Source organism: Mytilus californianus, unplaced genomic scaffold (assembly GCF_021869535.1).
Source record: "Mytilus californianus isolate M0D057914Y unplaced genomic scaffold, xbMytCali1.0.p SCAF_7, whole genome shotgun sequence".
Taxonomy (NCBI): domain Eukaryota; kingdom Metazoa; phylum Mollusca; class Bivalvia; order Mytilida; family Mytilidae; genus Mytilus; species Mytilus californianus.
In genome coordinates, this window is record NW_026262723.1 from 45,201,472 (window position 1) to 45,226,982 (window position 25,511).

General features: G+C 32.0%; 1 protein-coding gene across 2 annotated transcripts in view; it reads left to right on the forward strand.

Annotated features, from left to right (window-relative positions):
• LOC127709124 (amiloride-sensitive sodium channel subunit alpha-like) overlaps positions 1–25,511 on the forward strand; it is a 63,844-nt gene that overhangs the window by 16,189 nt on the left and 22,144 nt on the right. For both annotated transcript variants that reach the window (XM_052214478.1, XM_052214476.1), the window contains exons 3-9: positions 330–508; positions 1,495–1,575; positions 4,143–4,234; positions 4,518–4,681; positions 7,155–7,241; positions 7,794–7,920; positions 9,152–9,227. In XM_052214478.1, the coding sequence (XP_052070438.1) occupies positions 330–508; positions 1,495–1,575; positions 4,143–4,234; positions 4,518–4,681; positions 7,155–7,241; positions 7,794–7,920; positions 9,152–9,227 (806 nt within the window). The remainder of the gene's footprint in view (positions 1–329; positions 509–1,494; positions 1,576–4,142; positions 4,235–4,517; positions 4,682–7,154; positions 7,242–7,793; positions 7,921–9,151; positions 9,228–25,511) is intronic.

Sequence of the window (25,511 nt, forward strand, 5' to 3'; positions counted from 1 at the left end):
TATATTTGTAAACCAAAATATTTCGATTGGTTAACAACGACCTGTACAATAGACATCATACCAGTAGCCTAACATTGGTTTCATTTTGGTGTACGAATACTGAATTTGCTCAAAATTTTTTAGATTTTGAAAATATGAATATTGTTATGGCGCTGTTTTAAGTATTGATGGCCTGGTCGATATCTTTTGGGTTGTTTTATTATATCATAGCAATTACCTATATCACTTCCAGTAGTTTCATTAATTTGTAGTATGTTTTGGTTAAATTAGAGAAGTGGCTGCCTTCGCAAGAGCAAATAAAATTTGTTTTACATTTTATTATATTTTAGGGTGCCAGACGGCGAAAACGGTTTGTTGACGAGCTTTCAAAAATAAATAAGAGTGCGTTTTCTGATTATGATGAAATGTTTGACAACTATGATGATAATGATTATGAGTTTGGCGACCAAAAAGACGAAAGACTTGAGATTTTATCATTGTTTAGAGAGTTATATAAAGACGAAGATAGGTTAGCTTCTGTTTCAAATTCAATGCAGACTGTCGATTCGATAATGTTTTTGGGGCTAGAATAATGCCCGGTTTAGCTTCTTAAACGCTTAGATAAAACTGAAGAAAAAAAATTAAAAAAAAAACCATATGACATATCCTTTTCGTATGTTTTCTGCCTTAAGAGTGAACCCTTAATAAGCTGTTTTTGTTTCTGAACAACTAAAATTTAAGGTAGTAAATCTACCATGTCAAAGATGAGAGAAGATACACAATATAAAACATGATACTTACTTGCTATATTTACAAATCATATACAAAAGTTCCTCTTTCTCTAAAATGACCCGAAAGTTCTATGTTGTGATTTGAATTTTGACTTGATATATTTTACTAACATCTCTTAATATTAAAGATTACACCCTTCAAGACAAGTAATTTTGGTACCTCTGAGATAAACCGGTCCGTCCTCATTGAAAACACCTGTTACATTGTACAACGCGTCCATTAACTCTCTGTTATGAGTCACTTGATTCCGGTAATAAAAACAAACCCTCGTCAAGATGTCCTAGCAAAAGGTCGACACAAAGCATACTAGTATATTGCTGTTGTCGCATCGGGAGATATCATCTTCATGAATACTATACTAGTGTGTATTTTCCGATGCACATTAAGCAGTGTGGCACCGTTAAAGTCCACAATTCATCTTAAGTCCACAACACCGCTAAAGTCCACAACAAATTTCCGCTAAAGTCCATAACGCCGCTAAAGTCCACAATCTTTCCTCTAAATTCCACAAAATGACCTCCGCTAAAGTCCACAAAAAACACCGTTAAAGTCCACAATAACAAGTTCCGCTAAAGTCCACAAAAAACACCGTTAAAATCCACACAATTTGTTTTTAATTAAAAAAACATTTCGCTTTTTTTTTTTTTTTATCTCAGTCATCAATTACAAAGTCATTTGCGATTATTTGATTTCTTAACAATGAATTCAACATTTCCTTTACAGGGACAACAAAGTAGAAATGGGACACCAAATAGAAGAAATGATGATATCGTGTACTGTTGGAAAATATAAATGTTATGCAAGGTGATACTAGACTCAGTAAACTTTAGCTGATATACGAAATACAAAAAATCACGCCTCAAACATTTTTATTGTTAAAAATGATAATGAAATAATGATCGCAATCTAAAAGCACGTACAATTGTATTTTCAATTTTCAACTCAGGTTAATTTTCTTATATATACATGCCATTTATACAATACCTTTGGAAAATGAGTTCAGCTTATTTAATATCGACAACATCCACCGGAGTTCTGTTGTATGTTGTTCTGTATCTGGGACATTCTGTAAATTTTTAACAAGATAAAAGAATTTTCCAACAGTTTGATTTAATGCGTTTCTTCTACAAAATACTCATCAGTGACGCTCGAATCTAAAAAGTGAAAATCAAAATTAAGTACGAAGTTGAAAAGCACTGAAGATCCGGAATCCCGAAATGTTTTGCAAAATACAGCTAAGGTAATCTATTTATGGGTAAGAAAATCTTTAGTATTTAGAACAATTCAAAGTTTTGTAAACAGCAAATTAATAAATATGACAATATCAATGATATTTCATGTCTACATAGAAGTGCAGACTACTGGGCTGGTGATCCAATTGGAAAAAGAAGATGTAGAAAGTTGTTTTTTAAATTAAATAAAATTCATGATGCAACAGAAAAGTTATGTTTAAAAAGACATCTCAGTCGATAACAGCAAATTAAATGCTTTCCTCCTTTTTTTTGTGTTTTCCTTTATTGATGAAATGTAGTTAACATCATCGATTTAGATACAGAATGTGTAATGTTCAATTAATATGTATGTAATTGTCAATTAGTTATCAATTCACTTAAAAATATTTGAGAGGAAATTTGATATGCAAGGCAAATTAAAAAGTTTCTAACGAAATCGATGAAATTGCTTACACTGAATGTCATATTGATTATTTGCGCTGTTAGAATGTATGCTTTTGCTACTGTGTATCTTTTTGAACTGTCCACTTGATTCTATTGTGGAGAGAACAAGAAGACCTCTTCTTCTGACATATATATATACCTTTTTTTAATATCTTTTATTAGTTATAACAGAATATCTATAAATATTAAATCAATAGAAGGACAAAATTAATATCCTTTTAATATAAAAATCGAGGGATGTGGTATGATTGCAAGGTCAGTTATACTAGCTAAAAATCAACCTTGACAATTGAAAACAACAACTGAAAATAGTAAGTATAGTCCCATCTTAATTTTACATAGTATACTATGTTATTAAAGTATAAGTCTTTTGATTTATAGTTAATTATAATATGCAGAAATATTTTAGAGCTACAAAATGGGTACTCAATCCCTTTATTGCAATAATTATTTTTATAGATTAATTATTGGTTGCTTAACGTCCGGTGGCAAGTAGTTCAAGGTCAAGAACAAATAAAACAACAAATTAGTTAGGTAGCCCCTGCAATATGGGTAGTCCGGAATGAATGGCGGGAAATTTTGGATACCACTGAAAAAGGCTATATCTTGCTATAATCAGTAATTTTGTCTAGCAATAGTTTTTCTGAAAGTTATTTTAAGCTTTCTTACGAGAACGCGACACTTTCAAATCAAAGGGCATTTGGCTTTTATGTCTCATTCCAATTGGGCGTGCCTGCTTATTTATACATATACAATTCTTTCAACTGTTGGATCCTGACTAAACTGAAAATTCGACAAACCTTGAAAAAAGATACAAAGTGAAGCAATACAAATATTTAGAAGAAGGATAGACAACATAATGACAAAAACTATAATAAAAAGACAACCAATAGTTTACAATATATTGAAAAAAAACTAAAGACTTGACAGTAATCGTCCAACTTAAACCAAGGATAAACTAAGGCGCTGCGAAAGGGTAAATAGTCCCTATTCAGTGGTCGGATAGCTTGAAATCAACCTCGGTACACTTGTTACTGTTATTTTTTAAAAAGGCAAAATATATAAAAAAAAAAAATATTACGTCATCCGGCTATAGTGTATAGCATAGATACATCTATGTGTATAGCGATCATTGTGTCTGATCATCCGTTCGTTCTTCATCTGTATTTCCTCCTAAACAAGTGATAGAATTTCATAGAAATATTATAAAATCTTTCGTATTTAATGTCATCATGCAAATCCAATTTTATTTTTGTTCCAAATGGTTATTGAGGTTAGCGATAATAAAACATTAAAGAGTTTGCGATATCTACAGAATGGTGTAGTGATCTTGAATGGTTGACCTTTTTGAGGCACAAGTATTTTGGTAGGATTGTTGGTAAATCTGTTAAGGTTTACCATTAAGTGTTTAAATGAAATTCAATGTTTTTCCCTTTTTATTTTCATATTAACCATAGTGATGTCAGTACTTCTTTGACTTGTGATTTTGTCTGCCTTTTGGCATCATGTTTTGTATCCAACAACCTCACTAAAACACAAACTCGAGTTCAATAAAAACCCTCATAGAATTTTCTACACTTAATGTCATTGTGTACACTTATTTTTTAATGAGCTCAGAGTGACCTTAAGTTTATAATAATAACAAGATTGAATGTTAAAATTTCCATCTGAAAAACATATGTTTATATATTACAGCAATTTCACGGTACTACAACACGATATATATGGTAATTGTTACACGCTGAAAACTGGAAGTTTAAAGATTACTAAAGCAGGACCATCAAATGGTAACCTATTATTATAGCTTATAATGTAAACTTTACATTGTACTGAATATATTTTAAAGAGTATATCACATGCAGTCCTTAAATTCTAAATCAAATGGAAATGAATTTTGGGGAGAAGTGAATTTCGACGATATACCCAGTGAACCCGAATAAAAACATACGGAAATCGTTAAGTATGAAATGTCATTAAAATTGATCATGGCATTGAAAAATTGCCTAAAACAATGTAAAAACGTATAGCACATTTTAAAACAGAAAAAACATACTAAAATATATCTTTTAGGACTCTCATTAATTCTATATATGGACAAAGAAGAATACCTCAAACAAATCAGTGAAGGATACGGGGCGCGAATACAGGTCCATGACCGTGACACCTACCCATATCCAGGAGAGGAAGGTTTTTTTGTACCATCAGCAAGTGAAACACAGATAGGTTTACGCATGGTAAGATATTTGATAATTTCCTTAATAGCTGGTTGCCTCATGGACAACAAACACGTCTTCTGTGGCAATAACAATCGAAAATGTTACCCATGAGAATTGCTGTACTGATTATAAACATGAATTGATGCATGTTTATTTAGATTGCTTACACAGATAATTCAAATAATTGTTTAAAAATTACATTCAAGGTTATGGAAGTAAAATATTAAGTACATGTACCAGCCCATTTAAGAATTATGTAAAATGGGATTCTTTGGTGGACAGTATACAAATAAAAAAGTTGGTATCTATTTAGGATAAAAACATTATGCTAACATTTATATATAGTTTTTTATATGGATTCTTACCAGGTTAGGTATAAATTCTATAGAATGCCTTATAAACTCGTGTGGAGGGATGGGATGGGGGTAGTCAAATAATATCTTATTGTTAATTGTATGCCAATTATTGTTCTGGTAATGCAGTAAATGGAAAATATTACTCACTCAAGGCTCCGTGTTGAAGAACGTACTTTGACCTATAATGGTTTACTTTTATAAATTTTGACTTGGATGGAGGGTTGTCTCATCGGCACTCATGCCACATCTTCTTATATCTATTTGTAGTCTTTCATGAAGTGTATAATATATTAATGTTCTTCTTGTAATTATGATTCTTATATGAGAAGATTCCCGATGTGTTTTAAATTATGTAACCGTTGAAAATCTTGAGCATTGGTACATGATGCATTTGATAAATCCGTGGATTACTATAACAAGATGAACATATTTGGAGCATTCGGTGATGAAGGCATATTTTTGTAATTTCTTCTTAATCTATGGGAAATATTTTTATACACAGTACTGATGATCGTATGATCTTTTGATGTCTTTTGGTTATTTTTTTCGTTGAGTTCCTGCCTTATTGACGTATATCCCATATAGCTCTTGTAATTCATATGTGTACGTATGTGTACGTTCTTTAATCTAAGTTTATGTAATTAAATTTATATCAATTATGAAAAGCCTAGATTAAATTCTGCATAAATTTTCAGATGCATTAATGCGGCATACATTAATAAAGACATTCATCATCAAAATGAACTATTAGCACAATCATTGCCAGTTTAATATTGAACAGATATATCATGTTAAGGAGGGGTATTTGCGAAAAATACCAGTCGAGAGAATGTTAAATTTCGCGAGCCGTAAGGCGAGGGAAATTCATTCTCAAGACTGGTATTTTTCGCAAATACCCCTCAAGAACATGCTTTATCTGTTTAATTACACCGAATGTTAACGTACAAAACGCATTGATGATCGTGACATAAAACGCATTGATGATCGTGACATTACAAGCGTCCAGTCGGATAGAGTATTTTTTGGCAAATACCACGGCAGAGAGGGTAAAAAAGGCATATCTTTTTTGCATATACCCTGGCGCTGTTTAAAAATGAACGATATTCATATGATAAAAGTAAATTGGTGAAAAATACACTGGCTATCAACCAATCAAAACCCAGGATTCTTACATAAGGTGTAATTATTTGTCAAATCATCGCTCATATAAACTACTCATATTCTGGATTTATTCTCTTTTCAACCAACAAAATTTGCATGAAACTTTGGCACGTTGAACACTTACTGAAGATCAAAAAAATAATGCGTTAATCTATTTTTTTAGATAGATATAGGAAGATGTGGTATGAGTGCCAATGAGACAACTCTCCATCCAAGTTACAATTTATAAAAGTAAACCATTATAGGTCAAGGTACGGCCTTCATGTATTGTTGAAAGATTTCTTTAAAATAGACTTTAATAAATTATCAAATCTCCAAAACCAATGAATAGATTTTTCTTTCAAATTGATATGTTGTTGATACATAATTTCTGTTTTATTGATGTAAAATAATGAAAGGTTCACCAACTTCGTTTTTTCGGCATAGCTTGCATCAGTCAAAGTGGTGCTCTAGGTGAAAAAAAATACAAAAAAACGTAGAAATGAGCGTAATGTTGACACGTTTTAAAGCCGTAAAACGTCGTATTCGACGTTTTCCACTCAGGCACTTGTTTCTGAAAAAAAATATCCTAAACTATTGGTTGATATATATATATCAAAAACGAAGTTTGTGACCCTATGATTATTGTATGTGTCAACACTATATCTATTTTGAAGAAAAGTCTATGACTTTTTTGTGTAAGTTTTAGTGATTTGATGATTTTACGACAAAGGAGTAGATTTAATAAAGCCCCAGTATGGCTCCAATTTCTAGCTTTAATTTTGAATAGGGATTTGTTGACCATAATAAATCATAGCTGAAACAATGACTAGATATAGGAAACATGTCTCTTTGTTGGAAATTTATGAATCGGCGTATATAGTGTAATGTGGACTTGTTTGTCTTTTCATCGTCTTTCGTTTCTGCCATGACATTGTCAGTTTCTCTTCGACGTATTACCCGCTTTCTTTGTTTACGTCTTCTTATGTATTTAGGTTACAATCGAACGACAGGACAAACCATACGGAAATTGTACTGATGATATATATTTACGCAAGTATGGATACAAGTATACAAGATCTGTGAGTACATAACATTTATCCGATACCTGTTATCAGTTAAAATGCTTATAAATATGAATTAGATAAGGGGTTGCAACCAAAACAATAAGTCGAAGGACAAACAACTTCATGTCAAAACAAAACATACATGATATTTGTTATTACCTTTTCGACAAAACACTCAGTTGTAAAGTTAAATAGCCATGTTAAGACTACATGATCATCCAATACAGGTCAAGGTCCATTAAATAGGTTTGACATTAACCTTTGAAGAGTTATGCCCCTTACGTATCTTAAACATTTAATTTCTCATCACTTGGCGTCCGTCGGAAACGATTGTGTTATATCTGAAATCTATAGAATAATAGCGAACTGTAAACAGAAAATACAGGTGTGCCCTACCATGTAAGTAAACAATAACATTGAATATTAGAGCTTGAGTTAGAGAGGGGATCCCATCAACTTAAAAGAAGAACAAGATCTGAATATCAGCATTGTTTCAGACTGTCAATAAAACATGTTTAAATAGTTGTTCTTTGCATAATTTAATAGCATGTACTAATATAATTTAAGTTTTGTCAGACCTTATGCTCCCAGGAATTGTTCTTCAAAACATGTGGTTGTTATGAAGATGATGTGACGGAACTGTATTACCAGATTAACACCGGAGCAAACGAAAAATTTTGTGAAACAAGACAAGGTAACGACCAACCAACAAAGATTTCATTAATGTATGTGGTTCTTGAAATTCAAGCAAAAATAAGAAATTTAATACAATTTGCATGTTGGAAATGGATAACATTAATAAAATCGTATACAGACAGCCACAAAATATCTTGAAAGTTTGACACATGATGGAAGTGATCCTTATGACATTTTTTACTTTTGTCAAGGAGTGGACTTATAGTCCTAGTTAAATGCCAAAATATAAAAAGCATTGGAAAAGGAAGCTGTGTTGTATACCCCAATTATACTGCAATCAGCTATTTTACTATACAGATAAAGCTATACGTATAAACGTTAGCTTTATACGTCAATGACCTCAACTAACCTATTAGCCACGCCTACTTACCGGAACTACTGTATTTCATCAGCAATGTCACGTCACAACCATGACAACGTGTAGTAACAATTGTCAAACTTTTGTAAATTTAAACTTGTTATGTCTTGAAATTCGTAATTTACATACCATGTTTATTAAATATTATTAAATTAGTTTATTTTCTCTTTCTTATTCCTAAAAATGTCAATGTCTTATCGCCTGGACTTTATGAGTTCCTACTTATAGGGAAATACACAACAATGGTACCCCAAGAGGGAAATTCCAAACACTTTTTTTTTAACAATAAATTTGTTACGTATTTTATTTTTATTTTTATGTTTTTTATCGATTTCAGTATAAAGACAATATACGTACAGTGTCTTGAAATATGAAATTTATTTGTATTCGGCACGAAACAGGGGAAAATGCTCGGTAAACCTCGCATTTCCCCCCGTTTCTTAGCCTCATACAAATAAATTTCATATTTCAAGACACTATACGTATATTGTCTAATGAGACAGCAATCAAACGACAAAAAAATCAAAAAGACGTCTGGAGTACTTCTTGAATATGGTTTCACGTTCAATTTTATCTTCATCTAAATTAATCTGAAAAGGTGGAAAATAAGACGTGGAAAAACTGTATGAGTTATAAAGAAGTAATAAAAGATATTGACTTTGAATGCTGTTGTAATGCCATGTCTATTTTTGTATTTGATAGTTGAAGAATGACGGAAATCACACATTAACTGTTTCATGAATCTTATGCATTAATCTTTTCACATTTACTTTACTAACAACTCAGTCAGTATATATTAGGCTCGTAAGTAAAATAAAGAGGGAAAATATGAACCAATATTGCCGTAATGAACATTTTACTTTGTTGACAGAAATCAAATGCATGAGTAGAGAACGAGCGAGGCAAAACAAACAAAAAGCAGAATGTGACTGCAAAAACCCTTGTAGGTACGTCAGTATTTTTTCAAGTATTATACATTTTTTGTTTGTTTGTGGTACATAAAATTCAAGTATCACTTTTTCGTTTAACATACTGATATTTGGTTCAACTGTACTGTTTATTCAAGACTATAAGTATGCTAAGTTACTATGACTAAATGGGATAAAACTTATTTTATATATTTTATTGTACCAGGCTGTTCTTAAACATATCACGATACTTTCTTTTGATCACTGTTCCGTTCAATCACCACGTCGTTTATATTTGGCTTTATTGTTATGTTTCGTTTTTTTATTGGTTTTGTTGTTGTCTATTTGTTTAAATCTGGCTACGGATTGAATTGCAGTCATATCTCTCTGTATGGGATAATACACAAAAAGATTGCTACGTTGTAGCCAAATGCTTCCCCCCCCCCAAACCACACACACACACACAATCGCGCTGTGTCTTGTAAACGATAGTCCAAATATGGTAAAAGTCAGTAAATACAAATTATGGTACAATTAGGTCAACTAAACATAATTTCAAACAATCCTATAAGTATAAGAATTTTCTGTCAAATGGTCTCAGAGGAGTTGCGTTAACAAAGTGACTCTTTTGCAATACTAACAAAAAAGAGAAAGTTACATTTCTCTCGTAAAAATTGTCATATCAATATGACAGTATAATGTGGTCAATAACACATGATGACAACGAATCCTGCCAAATAACGAATATTTGTGTAAAAAGAGTTGCGTTAGTTAATTGTTATTGTCCTAATACTCCAAAAACGATCAGGGTACGGCAGCGGTGCACTTCCCCAGAACCATTACTTGTGCAGAACCGGAGTACGTTCTCAGAACCAATATAAGTCTTGCGCAGATATGTCTTTGATTGACATCTCACTCCCGTAAAATTAAGACAGATAACAACGACCCTGAAATAAAACATTAAAGTTGTTTGCATTAACAGAGCCGGCGTAATAAAAATGTCTACGTGGTGATTACGTTACCATGTGAGGTTATATAAGCTATATATTAAAATTTTATATGAATTACAAATTAGTATTTAAGTGAAATAAGCAGCCGATAAACTATTGTAATCTTACAAATATAGATTTAAGTTAATTAGAAAAACAGGAGACATGTAAAAACATCAAAGATAGATAACCCCAACATTAAATAGCTCAATTTCAATATGATATAGCTCTCTTATTTTTATCAAAATACATAATATGTATTTATACCCCACACTAGCTGACACGGATGATACATGAAACACCCGTTCGATATCGTTGTCACTGCTCCCTAGGGAACCTTAATTGGAACAAACACACATTGTATTGTATTGTATAATGTATTGTGTAGTGTATAGTTCGTAATTTACTCAGTACAAGATTTAGAGTATTCTTCAACAGTTTGCGAATTTGCGAGCGATGCCCCCGGAAATGAAAGTAGTGATTTTTATTTCATTTTTTTCAAATTGCCATTGGGTCACTTCCAAATATTCATTTCATGAATATGTTTCTTTTGAATTTCTTTCAGTATCTTCTCACCTTCTCTTCCAATTCCTTTCAGGGGCTTTTCCGTGTTGTCCCCTGAACTAACAGTAGAAAATATTTTGTTTTTAAATTTTAATGTCAATGGATACCACAGCTAGGTGACATTGAATTTTACCCCAATCACAATAAAAGTGTGCATTATTCAATCAATGAAAATTATTCAAACAACATTTTTTGTAGCCGAGCTAACATATAATTCATTAATATACCAAACGGTAATAAAAGAAGCGATATAACGTTTAAATATAATTTTAGTTATACTGATCATATGTGTAAAACAGTTGCTTGGATTAGAATACTTTTATCTATTTGTGAGAAAAAAATGTTGGTTCTGACAAGGCATACTTGTTTTTACCGAATATAACGAAAAGTTGTAGCAGGTCACTACCTAAAGTCTGCATTAAAAGACAACTATTCAAGAAAAGTATTAAAATATTTACTTAAAATAACTGTTTTTTCCTGAGGAGGAAACGACCAAAAGTCTACATAGAAATTTTGGTTCTGACACGGTATTCTTGGTTTTCAAAGTTATTCTGAAAAGGTATATGAGAAAGTCTGCACAGAAAGAAAATTATCCCAAAAAAGGTATTGTTATATTTACTGGAACACACGGTCTGTTCCGATAAGGTAACGATCTTAAGTATAAATAAAAAAAATGGTTTTGATAAGGTATTGTTTTTAGTTTAAATAACAGTTGGTTTTGAGGAGGTTAAACTTTAAACATTAGTTAATAACATTTGGTTCTGACAACTGACAAGGTACTGAGGAGGTAACGATATTAAGTCTACATAGAAATTTTGATTTTTACTGTAAATAACGGTTGTTTCTGAGGAGGCACCGACATAAAGTTTACTTAGAAAATTTGGTTCTGACAAGGTACTTATGTTTTTACTGTAAATTAAGGTTGGTTCTTAGGAGGTACCGACATAAAGTTTACTTATAAAAATTAGTTCTGACCTGGTATTGTTGTATTTACTGTAAATGAAGGTTGGTTCTGAGGAAGTACCAACATAAAGTTTACTTATAAAATTTGGTTCTGACAAGGTACTTATGTTTTTACTGTAAATTAAGGTTGGTTCTGAGGAGGTCCCGTCATTAAGTTTACTTATAAAAATTAGTTCTGACCAGGTATTGTTTTTTGTTACTGTAAATAAAGGTTTGTTATGAGGAGGTACCAAGTTGAACCTAAAATTTACTTAGAAAATTTAGTTCTGACAAGGTATTGTTGTTTTTACTGTAAATTAAGGTTGGTTCTGAGGAGGTACCGACATAAAGTTTACTTAATACGAAATTTGGTTCTGATTAGGTTTTATTTTTTGTACTGTAAATAACTGTTGGTTCTGAGGAGGTACCAACATAAAGTTTACTTATAAAATTTGATTCTGACAAGGTACTTATGTTTTTACTGTAAATTAAGGTTGGTTCTGAGGAGGTACCGACATAAAGTTTACTTATAAAAATTAGTTCTGACCAGGTATTGTTTTTTGTACTGTAAATAAAGATTGGTTCTGAGGAGGTACCAACATAAATTTTACTTAGAAATTTTAGTTCTGACCTGGTATGGTTGTTTTTACTGTAGATAACGGTTCGTTCTGAGGAGTTACCGACTTAAAGTTAAGTTAGAAAATTTGGTTCTGACAAGGTACTTATGTTTTTACTGTAAATTAAGATTGGTTCTAGGGAGGTAACGACATAAAGTTTACTTTTAAAAATTAATTCTGACCAGGTATTGTTGTTTTACTGTAAATAAAGGTTGGTTTTGAGGAAGTTACGACATAATTTAAAAGTTTACTTATTAAAATTAATTCTGACCAGGTATTGCTGTTTTACTGTAAATAAAGGTTGGTTCTGAGGAGGAACCGACATAAAGTTTATTGGGAAAATTTAGTTCTGACCAGGTAATTTTTTTTTACTGTAAATAAAGGATGGTTCTGAGGAGGTACCGTCGTAAAGTTTACTTAGGATATTTGATTCTGACAAGGTATTGGTTTTTTTTAACTGTAAATGAAGGTTGGTTCTGAAGAGGTACCGTCGTAAAGTTTACTTAGGAAATTTGATTCTGACAAGGTATGGTTGTTTTTACTATAAATAAAGATTGGTTCTGAGGAGGTACCAACATAAATTTTACTTAGAAATTTGATTCTGACAAGGTATTGTTGTTTAACTGTAAATAACTGTTGGTTCTGAGGAAGTACCAACATAAAGTTTACTTATAAAATTTGATTCTGACAAGGTACTTATGTTTTTACTGTAAATTAAGGTTGGTTCTGAGGAGGTACCGACCTAAAGTTTACTTATAAAAATTAGTTCTGCCAGGTATGATTGTTTTTACTGTAAATAAAGGTTGGTTCTAAGGAGGTACCGACATAAAGCTTAGTTATAAAATTTGGTTCTGACAAGGTATTGTTGTTTTACTGTAAATAACGGTTGGTTCTGAGGAAGTACCGACATATAAAGTTTACTTATAAAATTTGGTTCTGACAAGATTTTATTGTTTTTACTGTAAATAAAGGTTGGTTATGAGGAGGTACCAACATAAAATTTAATTAATAAGAAATTTGGTTCTGACAAAGTTTTGTTTTTTGTACTGTAAAGAAAGGTTGGTTCAGAGGAGGTACCGACCTAAAGTTTATTGAGAAATTTTAGTTCTGACCTGGTATGGTTGTTTTTACTGTAAATGAAGGTTGGTTCTGAGGAGGTACCGACCTAAGGTTTACTTAGAAAATTTGATTCTGACAAGGTATTGTTTTTTTTTACTGTAAATGAAGGTTGGTTCTGAGGAGGTACCGTCGTAAAGTTTACTTAGGAAATTTGGTTCTGACAAGGTATGGTTGTTTTTACTATCATAAAAGATTGGTTCTGAGGAGGTACCAACATAAATTTTACTTAGAAATTTTAGTTTTGACCTGGTATGGCTGTTTTTACTGTAGATAACGGTAGGTTCTGAGGAGGTACCGTCATAAAGTTAAGTTAGAAAATATGGTTCTGACAAGGTACTTAAGTTTTTACTGTAAATTAAGGTTGGTTCTGAGGAGGTAACGACATAAAGTTTACTTATAAAAATTAATTCTGACCAAGTATTGTTGTTTTTGCTGTTAATAAAGGTTGGTTGTGAGGAGGTACCGTCGTAAAGTTTACTTAGAAAATTTGATTCTGACAAGGTATTTTTTTTTTTAACTGTAAATGAAGGTTGGTTCTGAAGAGGTACCGTCGTAAAGTTTACTGAGAAAATTTGGTTCTGACAAGGTATGGTTGCTTTTACTATAAATAAAGATTGGTTCTGAGGAGGTACCAACATAAATTTTACTTAGACATTTGATTCTGACAAGGTATTATTGTTTTACTGTAAATAACTGTTGGTTCTGAGGAAGTACCAACATAAAGTTTACTTGTAAGAATTAGTTCTGACCAGGTATTGTTTTTTGTACTGTAAATAGAGGTTGGTTCTGAAGTGGTACCGACATAAAGTTTATTGAGAAAATTTAGTTCTGCCAGGTATGGTTGTTTTCACTGTAAATTAAGGTTGGTTCTGAGGAGGTACCGACATAAAGTTTACTTATAAAAATTAGTTCTGACCAGGTATTGTTTTTTGTACTGTAAATAAAGATTGGTTCTGAGGAGGTACCAACATAAATTTTACTTAGAAATTTTAGTTCTGACCTGGTATGGTTGTTTTTACTGTAGATAACGGTTCGTTCTGAGGAGTTACCGACTTAAAGTTAAGTTAGAAAATTTGGTTCTGACAAGGTACTTATGTTTTTACTGTAAATTAAGATTGGTTCTAGGGAGGTAACGACATAAAGTTTACTTTTAAAAATTAATTCTGACCAGGTATTGTTGTTTTACTGTAAATAAAGGTTGGTTTTGAGGAGGTTACGACATAATTTAAAAGTTTACTTATTAAAATTAATTCTGACCAGGTATTGCTGTTTTACTGTAAATAAAGGTTGGTTCTGAGGAGGAACCGACATAAAGTTTATTGGGAAAATTTAGTTCTGACCAGGTAATTTTTTTTTACTGTAAATAAAGGATGGTTCTGAGGAGGTACCGTCGTAAAGTTTACTTAGGATATTTGATTCTGACAAGGTATTGGTTTTTTTTAACTGTAAATGAAGGTTGGTTCTGAAGAGGTACCGTCGTAAAGTTTACTTAGGAAATTTGATTCTGACAAGGTATGGTTGTTTTTACTATAAATAAAGATTGGTTCTGAGGAGGTACCAACATAAATTTTACTTAGAAATTTGATTCTGACAAGGTATTGTTGTTTTACTGTAAATAACTGTTGGTTCTGAGGAAGTACCAACATAAAGTTTACTTATAAAATTTGATTCTGACAAGGTACTTATGTTTTTACTGTAAATTAAGGTTGGTTCTGAGGAGGTACCGACCTAAAGTTTACTTATAAAAATTAGTTCTGCCAGGTATGATTGTTTTTACTGTAAATAAAGGTTGGTTCTAAGGAGGTACCGACATAAAGCTTAGTTATAAAATTTGGTTCTGACAAGGTATTGTTGTTTTACTGTAAATAACGGTTGGTTCTGAGGAAGTACCGACATATAAAGTTTACTTATAAAATTTGGTTCTGACAAGATTTTATTGTTTTTACTGTAAATAAAGGTTGGTTATGAGGAGGTACCAACATAAAATTTAATTAATAAGAAATTTGGTTCTGACAAAGTTTTGTTTTTTGTACTGTAAAGAAAGGTTGGTTCAGAGGAGGTACCGACCTAAAGTTTATTGAGAAATTTTAGTTCTGACCTGGTATGGTTGTTTTTACTGTAAATGAAGGTTGGTTCTGAGGAGGTACCGACCTAAGGTTTACTTAGAAAATTTGATTCTGACAAGGTATTGTTTTTTTTTACTGTAAATGAAGGTTGGTTCTGAGGAGGTACCGTCGTAAAGTTTACTTAGGAAATTTGGTTCTGACAAGGTATGGTTGTTTTTACTATCAATAAAGATTGGTTCTGAGGAGGTACCAACATAAATTTTACTTAGAAATTTTAGTTTTGACCTGGTATGGCTGTTTTTACTGTAGATAACGGTAGGTTCTGAGGAGGTACCGTCATAAAGTTAAGTTAGAAAATATGGTTCTGACAAGGTACTTAAGTTTTTACTGTAAATTAAGGTTGGTTCTGAGGAGGTAACGACATAAAGTTTACTTATAAAAATTAATTCTGACCAAGTATTGTTGTTTTTGCTGTTAATAAAGGTTGGTTGTGAGGAGGTACCGTCGTAAAGTTTACTTAGGAAATTTGATTCTGACAAGGTATTTTTTTTTTTAACTGTAAATGATGGTTGGTTCTGAAGAGGTACCGTCGTAAAGTTTACTGAGAAAATTTGGTTCTGACAAGGTATGGTTGCTTTTACTATAAATAAAGATTGGTTCTGAGGAGGTACCAACATAAATTTTACTTAGACATTTGATTCTGACAAGGTATTATTGTTTTACTGTAAATAACTGTTGGTTCTGAGGAAGTACCAACATAAAGTTTACTTGTAAGAATTAGTTCTGACCAGGTATTGTTTTTTGTACTGTAAATAGAGGTTGGTTCTGAAGTGGTACCGACATAAAGTTTATTGAGAAAATTTAGTTCTGCCAGGTATGGTTGTTTTCACTGTAAATAAAGATTGGTTCTGAGGAGGTACCGACATAAAGCTTAGTTATAAAATTTGGTTCTGACAAGGTATTGTTGTTTTACTGTAAATAACGGTTGGTTCTGATGAAGTACCGACATATAAAGTTTACTTATAAAATTTGGTTCTGACAAGATTTTATTGTTTTTACTGTAAATAAAGGTTGGTTATGAGGAGGTACCAACATAAAATTTACTTAATAAGAAATTTGATTCTGACAAAATTTTGTTTTTTGTACTGTAAATTAGGGTTGGTTCTGAGGAGGTACCGACATAAAGTTTATTGAGAAAATTTAGTTCTGACAAGGTATTGTTGTTTTTACTGTAAATAAAGGTATGTTCTGAGGAGGTACCGACATAAAATTTATTGAGAAAATTTAGTTCTGACCTGGTATTTTTTTTTACTATAAATAAAGGAGGAGTCTGAGGAGGTACCGTCGTAAAGTTTACTTAGGAAATTTGATTCTGACAAGGTATTGTTTTTTTTTAACTGTAAATGAAGGTTGGTTCTGAGGAGGTACCGTCGTAAAGTTTACTTAGGAAATTTGGTTCTGACAAGGTATGGTTGTTTTTACTATCAATAAAGATTGGTTCTGAGGAGGTACCGTCATAAATTTAAGTTAGAAAATTTGGTTCTGACAAGGTACTTAAGTTTTTACTGTAAATTAAGGTTGGTTCTGAGGAGGTAACGACATAAAGTTTACTTATAAAAATTAATTCTGACCAAGTATTGTTGTTTTTGCTGTTAATAAAGGTTGGTTCTGAGGAGGTACCGACATTAAGCTTAGTTATAAAATTTGGTTCTGACAAGGTATTATTGTTTTACTGTAAATAACTGTTGGTTCTGAGGAAGTACCAACATAAAGTTAACTTATAAAATTTGGTTCTGACAATGTACTTATGTTTTTACTGTAAATTAAGGTTGGTTCTGAGGAGGTACCGACATAAAGTTAACTTATAAAAATTAGTTCTTACCAGGTATTGTTTTTTTACTGTAAATAAAGGTTGGTTCTGAGGAGGTACCGACATACAGTTTATCGAGAAAATTTAGTTCTGACCAGGAATGGTTGTTTTTACTGTAAATAAAGGTTGGTTCTAAGGAGGTACCGACATAAAGCTTAGTTATAAAATTTGGTTCTGACAAGGTATTGTTGTTTTACTGTAAATAACGGTTCGTTCTGAGGAAGTACCGACATAAAGTTTACTTATAAAATTTGGTTCTGACAAGATTTTAATATTTTTACTGTAAATGAAGGTTGATTATGAGAAGGTAACAACACAAAATTTACTTAATAAGAAATTTGGTTCTGACAAGGTTTTGTTTTTTGTACTGTAAAGAAAGGTTGGTTCTGAGGAGGTACCGACCTAAAGTTTATTGAGAAATTTTAGTTCTGACCTGGTATGGTTGTTTTAACTGTAAACAACGGTTGGTTCTGAGGAGGTACCGACATAAGGTTTACTTAGAAAATTTGGTTCTGACAAGGTACTTATGTTTTTACTGTAAATTAAGGTTGTTCTGAAGAGGTACTGACATAAAGTTTACTCATAAAAATTAGTTCTTACCAGGTATTGTTGTTTGTACTGTAAATAAAAGTTGGTTCTGAGGAGATACTGACATAAAGATTATTGAGAAAATTTAGTTCTGACCAGGTATGATTGTTTTTACTGTAAATAAAGGTTGGTTCTGAGGAGGTACCGACATAAAGCTTAGTTATAAAATTTGGTTCTGACAAGGTATTGTTGTTTTACTGTAAATAACGGTTGGTTCTGAGGAAGTACCGACATATATAGTTTACTGATAAAATTTGGTTCTGACAAGATTTTATTGTTTTTACTGTAAATAAAGGTTGGTTATGAGGAGGTACCGACATAAAATTTAATTAATAAGAAATTTGGTTCTGACAAAGTTTTGTTTTTTGTACTGTAAAGAAAGGTTGGTTCAGAGGAGGTACCGACCTAAAGTTTATTGAGAAATTTTAGTTCTGACCTGGTATGGTTGTTTTTACTGTAAATGAAGGTTGGTTCTGAGGAGGTACCGACCTAAGGTTTACTTAGAAAATTTGATTCTGACAAGGTATTGTTTTTTTTTACTGTAAATGAAGGTTGGTTCTGAGGAGGTACCGTCGTAAAGTTTACTTAGGAAATTTAGTTCTGACAAGGTATGGTTGTTTTTACTATCAATAAAGATTGGTTCTGAGGAGGTACCAACATAAATTTTACTTAGAAATTTTAGTTCTGACCTGGTATGGTTGTTTTTACTGAAGATAACGGTTGGTTCTAAGGAGGTACCGTCATAAAGTTAAGTTAGAAAATTTGGTTCTGACAAGGTACTCCAGTTTTTACTGTAAATTAAGGTTGGTTCTGAGGAGGTAACGACATAAAGTTTACTTATAAAGATTAATTCTGACCAAGTATTGTTGTTTTTGCTGTTAATAAAGGTTGGTTCTGAGGAGGTACCGACATTAAGCTTAGTTATAAAATTTGGTTCTGACAAGGTATCATTGTTTTACTGTAAATAACTGTTGGTTCTGAGGAAGTACCAACATAAAGTTTACTTATAAAATTTGGTTCTGACAAGGTACTTATGTTTTTACTGTAAATTAAGGTTGGTTCTGAAGAGGTACTGACATAAAGTTTACTCATAAAAATTAGTTCTGACCAGGTATTGTTGTTTGTACTGTAAATAAAAGTTGGTTCTGAGGAGGTACTGACATCAAGATTATTGAGAAAATTTAGTTCTGACCAGGTATGATTGTTTTTACTGTAAATAAAAGTTGGTTCTGAGGAGGTACCGACATAAAGATTATTGAGAAAATTTAGTTCTGACCAGGTATGATTGTTTTTACTGTAAATAAAGGTTGGTTCTGAGGAGGTACCGACATAAAGCTTAGTTATAAAATTTGGTTCTGACAAGGTATTGTTGTTTTACTGTAAATAACGGTTGGTTCTGAGGAAGTACCGACATATAGAGTTTACTGATAAAATTTGGTTCTGACAAGATTTTATTGTTTTTACTGTAAATAAAGGTTGGTTATGAGGAGGTACCAACATAAAATTTAATTAATAAGAAATTTGGTTCTGACAAAGTTTTGTTTTTGTACTGTAAAGAAAGGTTGGTTCAGAGGAGGTACCGACCTAAAGTTTATTGAGAAATTTTAGTTCTGACCTGGTATGGTTGTTTTTACTGTAAATGAAGGTTGGTTCTGAGGAGGTACCGACCTAAGGTTTACTTAGAAAATTTGATTCTGACAAGGTATTGTTTTTTTTTACTGTAAATGAAGGTTGGTTCTGAGGAGGTACCGTCGTAAAGTTTACTTATAAAATTTGGTTCTGACAAGGTATGGTTGTTTTTACTATCAATAAAGATTGGTTCTGAGGAGGTACCAACATAAATTTTACTTAGAAATTTTAGTTCTGACCTGGTATGGTTGTTTTTACTGAAGATAACGGTTGGTTCTAAGGAGGTACCGTCATAAAGTTAAGTTAGAAAATTTGGTTCTGACAAGGTACTCCAGTTTTTACTGTAAATTAAGGTTGGTTCTGAGGAGGTAACGACATAAAGTTTACTTATAAAGATTAATTCTGACCAAGTATTGTTGTTTTTGCTGTTAATAAAGGTTGGTTCTGAGGAGGTACCGACATTAAGCTTAGTTATAAAATTTGGTTCTGACAAGGTATCATTGTTTTACTGTAAATAACTGTTGGTTCTGAGGAAGTACCAACATAAAGTTTACTTATAAAATTTGGTTCTGACAAGGTACTTATGTTTTTACTGTAAATTAAGGTTGGTTCTGAAGAGGTACTGACATAAAGTTTACTCATAAAAATTAGTTCTGACCAGGTATTGTTGTTTGTACTGTAAATAAAAGTTGGTTCTGAGGAGGTACTGACATCAAGATTATTGAGAAAATTTAGTTCTGACCAGGTATGATTGTTTTTACTGTAAATAAAAGTTGGTTCTGAGGAGGTACCGACATAAAGATTATTGAGAAAATTTAGTTCTGACCAGGTATGATTGTTTTTACTGTAAATAAAGGTTGGTTCTGAGGAGGTACCGACATAAAGCTTAGTTATAAAATTTGGTTCTGACAAGGTATTGTTGTTTTACTGTAAATAACGGTTGGTTCTGAGGAAGTACCGACATATAGAGTTTACTGATAAAATTTGGTTCTGACAAGATTTTATTGTTTTTACTGTAAATAAAGGTTGGTTATGAGGAGGTACCAACATAAAATTTAATTAATAAGAAATTTGGTTCTGACAAAGTTTTGTTTTTGTACTGTAAAGAAAGGTTGGTTCAGAGGAGGTACCGACCTAAAGTTTATTGAGAAATTTTAGTTCTGACCTGGTATGGTTGTTTTTACTGTAAATGAAGGTTGGTTCTGAGGAGGTACCGACCTAAGGTTTACTTAGAAAATTTGATTCTGACAAGGTATTGTTTTTTTTTACTGTAAATGAAGGTTGGTTCTGAGGAGGTACCGTCGTAAAGTTTACTTATAAAATTTGGTTCTGACAAGGTATGGTTGTTTTTACTATCAATAAAGATTGGTTCTGAGGAGGTACCAACATAAATTTTACTTAGAAATTTTAGTTCTGACCTGGTATGGTTGTTTTTACTGAAGATAACGGTTGGTTCTGAGGAGGTACCGTCATAAAGTTAAGTTAGAAAATTTGGTTCTGACAAGGTACTTCAGTTTTTACTGTAAATTAAGGTTGGTTCTGAGGAGGTAACGACATAAAGTTTACTTATAAAAATTAATTCTGACCACGTATTGTTGTTTTTGCTGTTAATAAAGGTTGGTTCTGAGGAGGTACCGACATTAAGCTTAGTTATAAAATTTGGTTCTGACAAGGTATTATTGTTTTACTGTAAATAACTGTTGGTTCTGAGGAAGTACCAACATAAAGTTTACTTATAAAATTTGGTTCTGACAAGGTACTTATGTTTTTACTGTAAATTAAGGTTGGTTCTGAAGAGGTACTGACATAAAGTTTACTCATAAAAATAAGTTCTGACCAGGTATTGTTGTTTGTACTGTAAATAAAAGTTGGTTCTGAGGAGATACTGACATAAAGATTATTGAGAAAATTTAGTTCTGACCAGGTATGATTGTTTTTACTGTAAATAAAGGTTGGTTCTGAGGAGGTACCGACATAAAGCTTAGTTATAAAATTTGGTTCTGACAAGGTATTGTTGTTTTACTGTAAATAACGGTTGGTTCTGAGGAAGTACCGACATATAGAGTTTACTGATAAAATTTGGTTCTGACAAGATTTTATTGTTTTTACTGTAAATAAAGGTTGGTTATGAGGAGGTACCAACATAAAATTTAATTAATAAGAAATTTGGTTCTGACAAAGTTTTGTTTTTTGTACTGTAAAGAAAGGTTGGTTCAGAGGAGGTACCGACCTAAAGTTTATTGAGAAAATTTAGTTCTGACCTGGTATGGTTGTTTTTACTGTAAATGAAGGTTGGTTCTGAGGAGATACCGACCTAAGGTTTACTTAGAAAATTTGATTCTGACAAGGTATTGTTTTTTTTTACTGTAAATGAAGGTTGGTTCTGAGGAGGTACCGTCGTAAAGTTTACTTAGGAAATTTGGTTCTGACAAGGTATGGTTGTTTTTACTATCAATAAAGATTGGTTCTGAGGAGGTACCAACATAAATTTTACTTAGAAATTTTAGTTCTGACCTGGTATGGTTGTTTTTACTGAAGATAACGGTTGGTTCTGAGGAGGTACCGTCATAAAGTTAAGTTAGAAAATTTGGTTCTGACAAGGTACTTCAGTTTTTACTGTAAATTAAGATTGGTTCTGAGGAGGTAACGACATAAAGTTTACTTATAAAAATTAATTCTGACCACGTATTGTTGTTTTTGCTGTTAATAAAGGTTGGTTCTGAGGAGGTACCGACATAAAGCTTAGTTATAAAATTTGGTTCTGACAAGGTATTATTGTTTTACTGTAAATAACTGTTGGTTCTGAGGAAGTACCAACATAAAGTTTACTTATAAAATTTGGTTCTGACAAGGTACTTATGTTTTTACTGTAAATTAAGGTTGGTTCTGAGGAGGTACCGACATAAAGTTAACTTATAAAAATTAGTTCTTACCAGGTATTGTGTTTTTACTGTAAATAAAGGTTGGTTCTGAGGAGGTACCGACATACAGTTTATCGAGAAAATTTAGTTCTGACCAGGAATGGTTTTTTTTACCTGTAAATAAAGGTTGGTTCTAAGGAGGTACCGACATAAAGCTTAGTTATAAAATTTGGTTCTGACAAGGTATTGTTGTTTTACTGTAAATAACGGTTCGTTCTGAGGAAGAACCGACATAAAGTTTACTTATAAAATTTGGTTCTGACAAGGTATTGTTGTTTTACTGTAAATAACGGTTGGTTCTGACGAAGTACCGACATAAAGTTTACTTATAAAATTTGGTTCTGACAAGATTTTAATATTTTTACTGTAAATGGAGGTTGGTTATGAGAAGGTAACAACACAAAATTTACTTAATAAGAAATTTGGTTTTGACAAGGTTTTGTTTTTTGTACTGTAAAGAAAGGTTGGTTCTGAGGAGGTACCGACATAAAGTTTATTGAGAAATTTTAGTTCTGACCTGGTATGGTTGTTTTTACTGTAAACAACGGTTGGTTCTGAGGAGGTACCGACATAAGGTTTACTTAGAAAATTTGGTTCTGACAAGATTTTATTGTTTTTACTGTTAATAAAGGTTGGTTATGAGGAGGTACAAACATAAAATTTACTTAATAAGAAATTTGGTTCTGACAAGATTTTATTGTTTTTACTGTAAATAAAGGTTGGTTATGAAGAGATACCAACATAAAATTTACTTAAAAAATTTAATTCTGACAAAGTATTGTTGTTTTACTGAAAATAACGGTTGGATCTGAGGAAGTGCTGTCTATCATTTGTTGTTTAGTTTTATATGTATTGTCTATCATTTCTTGTTTCAAATGTATTGGCCTTTTGTTGGGCAATGTATGACAAATATATGTTGAAAAACCTCGCCCGTACTTATAAATTATGTAATTCATTGACCGCTCCCGACATGTGTAACTTCAGAGCATATTTTAGTGGCGATCGATGTCTTTCAAAATTACTGCACTTTTCTTGTATCCCTGGTGCTTTCGACTGGAGAACCGTCGTACATAAGCATCGCACAAGTTGGCACTCCGAGGCGGGTGGGGAGCAAGAAGGTGAACTGTGGTTTATTTTTATCAATAGGACCGCTTAAGCCGACGGTAGGGGCCGTCTTGACCTTGTTGTTGGGTATGAATGATTCGTTCATTGTTGAAGACCCTACATCAACTGTCAAGATGAAGAACGGGAATAAAAGCCCTGTTCATTGATATTTTTTTTATTTTTTCTATGTACTGTGTGCGATTTTGTCCCATGTACGTTTACTCCATATCCTTTTATTTTCTATTATCAACGTCATGGTCGTGAATGAATGCACTAGTGCAAATTACATCATTCATATACTCCTAGTGTAACGTTTATGTTTGACGACAATTGGGTCGGGATTGTAAACTAGTTTTCAGGTTGTTTGTTCTTTCAATAAAGTTTGAGTTCTGCAGACATCTTTTTGTTGTAGCCTAGCTTTTGTTGATATCTGCGATTTAAGGTGCCAATTAGGACCAAAGAAGTGCTTTATTCATTCATCACAATATCGTATATTTTGATAACTTTTAACGTGTATTCTTTTTTACGATAAAACAAGTCATATGATGATATAGTAAAAGAAAATAACTCTGTCAAAAAGTTCTTGGAAATTTATAAATCCAGCACGACATACCAGCTTCTCCGTGATCAATGGATATAGAATATGGAGAAAATTGTGAAAACATCTTTTTTTTTTTGAGTCAACATTTCACTTATGACTGCAACAATCGCAGTCGAGATACGCGGAAGCCTTAGAGAATTTTGAAAAATATTCAATTCTGCAATGAACCTAAGATATTTATTGTATGATTTTACACCTATACTAAATTTGAGCTTAACGGAAATGCAACTTTTTATGTTAACTTCTAAAATCCATTGAAATATTTACTTTGCAGTATGATACTTCCGTGCTCAATCAAAGAAATAAAATAGATAAAATAATTAATTGTGATCTTCACAAACTTTGAATAACAGAAGCTTAATTAGAATGACACTTTTATTAGTCATTAATCCCCCATTTTCAGCTCGTAACGCACTGAGATGGGGCATAAGATAGCAGTAATAAAAATATATATCAATGCAATACTAAAACTACCAATTAAGCAAATTTAAATCGCCATAGATCCTTATCATTGTCATACTAAAATCTCATAAAAGTACTGAAACCGAAAAATAAACACCCCTTTTTCTGTTTTTGTTTTTTCTTCAATTTTTTAAATATATATTCTTTAATATTTGACTTATTTCTGATATTTAATGTGTTCTTACTCTTATCCATACGATTTTACAATAACAGTGGTTTATATAAGGTGCCCAACTGTTCTTATTGAAACAATAGAGCGGCATCATGTTATTCTTTTTTCTGCGTTAATGTTTGTTCTTTGTTTCCGTCTGACCCGTATACACGGATGTCATTCAGTTTAAAAGAAAAATGATCGTAAAAGAATACCTAACGGTGGTCAAATACTGCGATTGCATCGTGAAAGTTCTGGTATAGGACCGTGAAGGAAATCTTATCGAGAAGACATATCCAAGGTCAATTACTAATCTAATGTAATGAATTATACGGACAAATTTGCAAAAAATAAAACTGTCTGTCAAAAAGGTTCAACATAATGATCAGTATGTGAGAAAAATCAAGCCTTAAAAGTACATCGTTTTAACATAACAGTTTTACAAAAGGCAGATTGCTCCTCGACATTTCAATGACATTAAATATGTAAACAAACAAGTTGTTTTTCATAATTCAAATGACTAAACAACTTTTCTTTGTAAAATATCATTCCAGTTTAATGATTCAAATGGTTTTTAATAGATATATAAGAAGATGCTGTATGAGTGCCAATGAGACAACTCTCCATCCAAGTCAAAATTTATAAAAGTAAACCACTATAGGTCACAGTAGTTTAAAGCTACTTTGTGTTAGCATAATAA